Here is a 1,577-nt window from a genome sequence, read left to right as displayed (position 1 = left end):
CGCCCCGCCCCGCCTGCTCCCCACTTGCTGCAGTTCCCCGATTACGGATTCACCTCCAACGCCCTGCCCAAGGCTGTGGTCAGGGCGTTCTTCGACTACTGGTGAGTCTGACATACATGCATACATGCATACATGCATCCGGCCCCGCAACCCGCCCCTTGCTGCCGTGCTGGGGCGCCCTGCCCGAGGGGGCCAGTCCACCCCACGTGCACCCCATCAGCAGCAATGCCCATTCCGCGAGGCGCGCCCCTCGGCGCCCGGAGTGGAGCTTGCCGGTTGGGCTGGCACCGCCCTGGCCAGCGCACGGCGGCACAACTTTGCGCGTCAGAAACTGAACCCTTGCTGCGCGCAGGTGGGACAAACCCATTGGGGACAAGGTCCGCAAGACCATCAACTACGCCATCCTGCAGGGCCCCCTAAACGGCAAGGCTGTGGCCGTTGTCGCAAACAAAGGTGAGCACCAGGATCGAAATCAGGATTGAAATTAGGATTGTCACAGCGTCACGAGGGCGAGCCCGGCCCCGCCCAGCACCGACTTTCCCCCCGCGCGCGCCAGGCGCCCGTGCCGCGCCGTCTGCGTACGCGTGTGGGTTGGACGTGGTGTCTGCTTCTGGCCCTCAAAGACGCGCCTGTCTCAGAGCTGAGTCAGCGTTGTAAGGGGCGACGACCCCAGTGCCCGAGCCTGCCAGCAGGCCCCTGGGCCTGCTGCGCTGCCAGCCAAGCCCCCGCGGCCCCGCGCCCACCCACCCCTCCACCGTCTACCCCCTGACCCCCCCCCCTCTCCCACGCGCGCTGGTGGGACCCCAATCCATCCTCGCTCCCGCCCCACGCAGGCGCCTGCTCCACACGTTCCCCCGCCATCTCCAGCAGCGCCGGCGGCTCCCAGCTGTTTGTATACCATGCTGATGCAATTGACACCATCCGCAAGACCACTCTGACCAACTGGTGGGTGGGCGCACTGGCACGTGTTGTGTATACCCCGCCCCCCCTCTACCTCACTCCAGCGAACGGCTGTGCTGCCCACAAGCGCACCCGTGCGCACACACAGAAACTGCGCAGGCGCCCCTTTGCACAGCGCCCCTGCTGCCTCCATGCCTGCCCTCGCTTCAACCCCTGACCCTTACGGACCCCTGGACCCTGTTCAACCACCCAGGTTTGTCAGCTACGCCCGCCGCAATGCAAAGACACCGCTGGACCCCACCACCTTCTACAACGGCGTCAAGGCGCTGCAGGCGCAGCACCTCGGCGCCACCCTGCGCCTTCTGTCGCCCGTGAACACCCTCAACGTCTTCGGCGTATCCCTCACAACCTCGAACTGAGGGCGCCGCCGCCCCGCTCTCGCGGCGCGTGCTGCCTCCACCGGCAGACGGAGCGGGCGTGCGGGCCGCGCCGCGCCCTTGTGGCCGCGCCTATGACAGCGATGAGCCCTCCCGGCGCGGCGGGTAGGCCTCTGCCGTGTGCAGGGCGGCGGGTGACAAGCTCAGGGGTTAAGACTTGAATCAGATATCCACAGCTATCCTGCCGATCAGGATGTTTGAGAGCACCCTGAACCGCCAATTGGCTGAGCGATGCACGCT

General features: G+C 66.8%; 1 protein-coding gene across 1 annotated transcript; it reads left to right on the top strand.

Annotated features, from left to right (window-relative positions):
* Positions 1-225: 225 nt before the first annotated feature.
* MNEG_9154 (hypothetical protein) lies at positions 226-1,319 on the top strand (the record flags this gene model as incomplete). Its single annotated transcript, XM_014042375.1, has 4 exons — positions 226-275; positions 353-453; positions 834-945; positions 1,154-1,319. 4 exons carry the CDS (start codon positions 226-228, stop codon positions 1,317-1,319), a joined length of 429 nt encoding a protein of 142 aa, XP_013897829.1.
* Positions 1,320-1,577: the final 258 nt, after the last annotated feature.

This window comes from Monoraphidium neglectum, assembly GCF_000611645.1.
Source record: "Monoraphidium neglectum strain SAG 48.87 unplaced genomic scaffold scaffold01836, whole genome shotgun sequence".
NCBI lineage: Eukaryota > Viridiplantae > Chlorophyta > Chlorophyceae > Sphaeropleales > Selenastraceae > Monoraphidium > Monoraphidium neglectum.
Note: the sequence above shows the minus strand (reverse complement) of the source record. Positions and strands in the feature narration are given on the sequence as shown.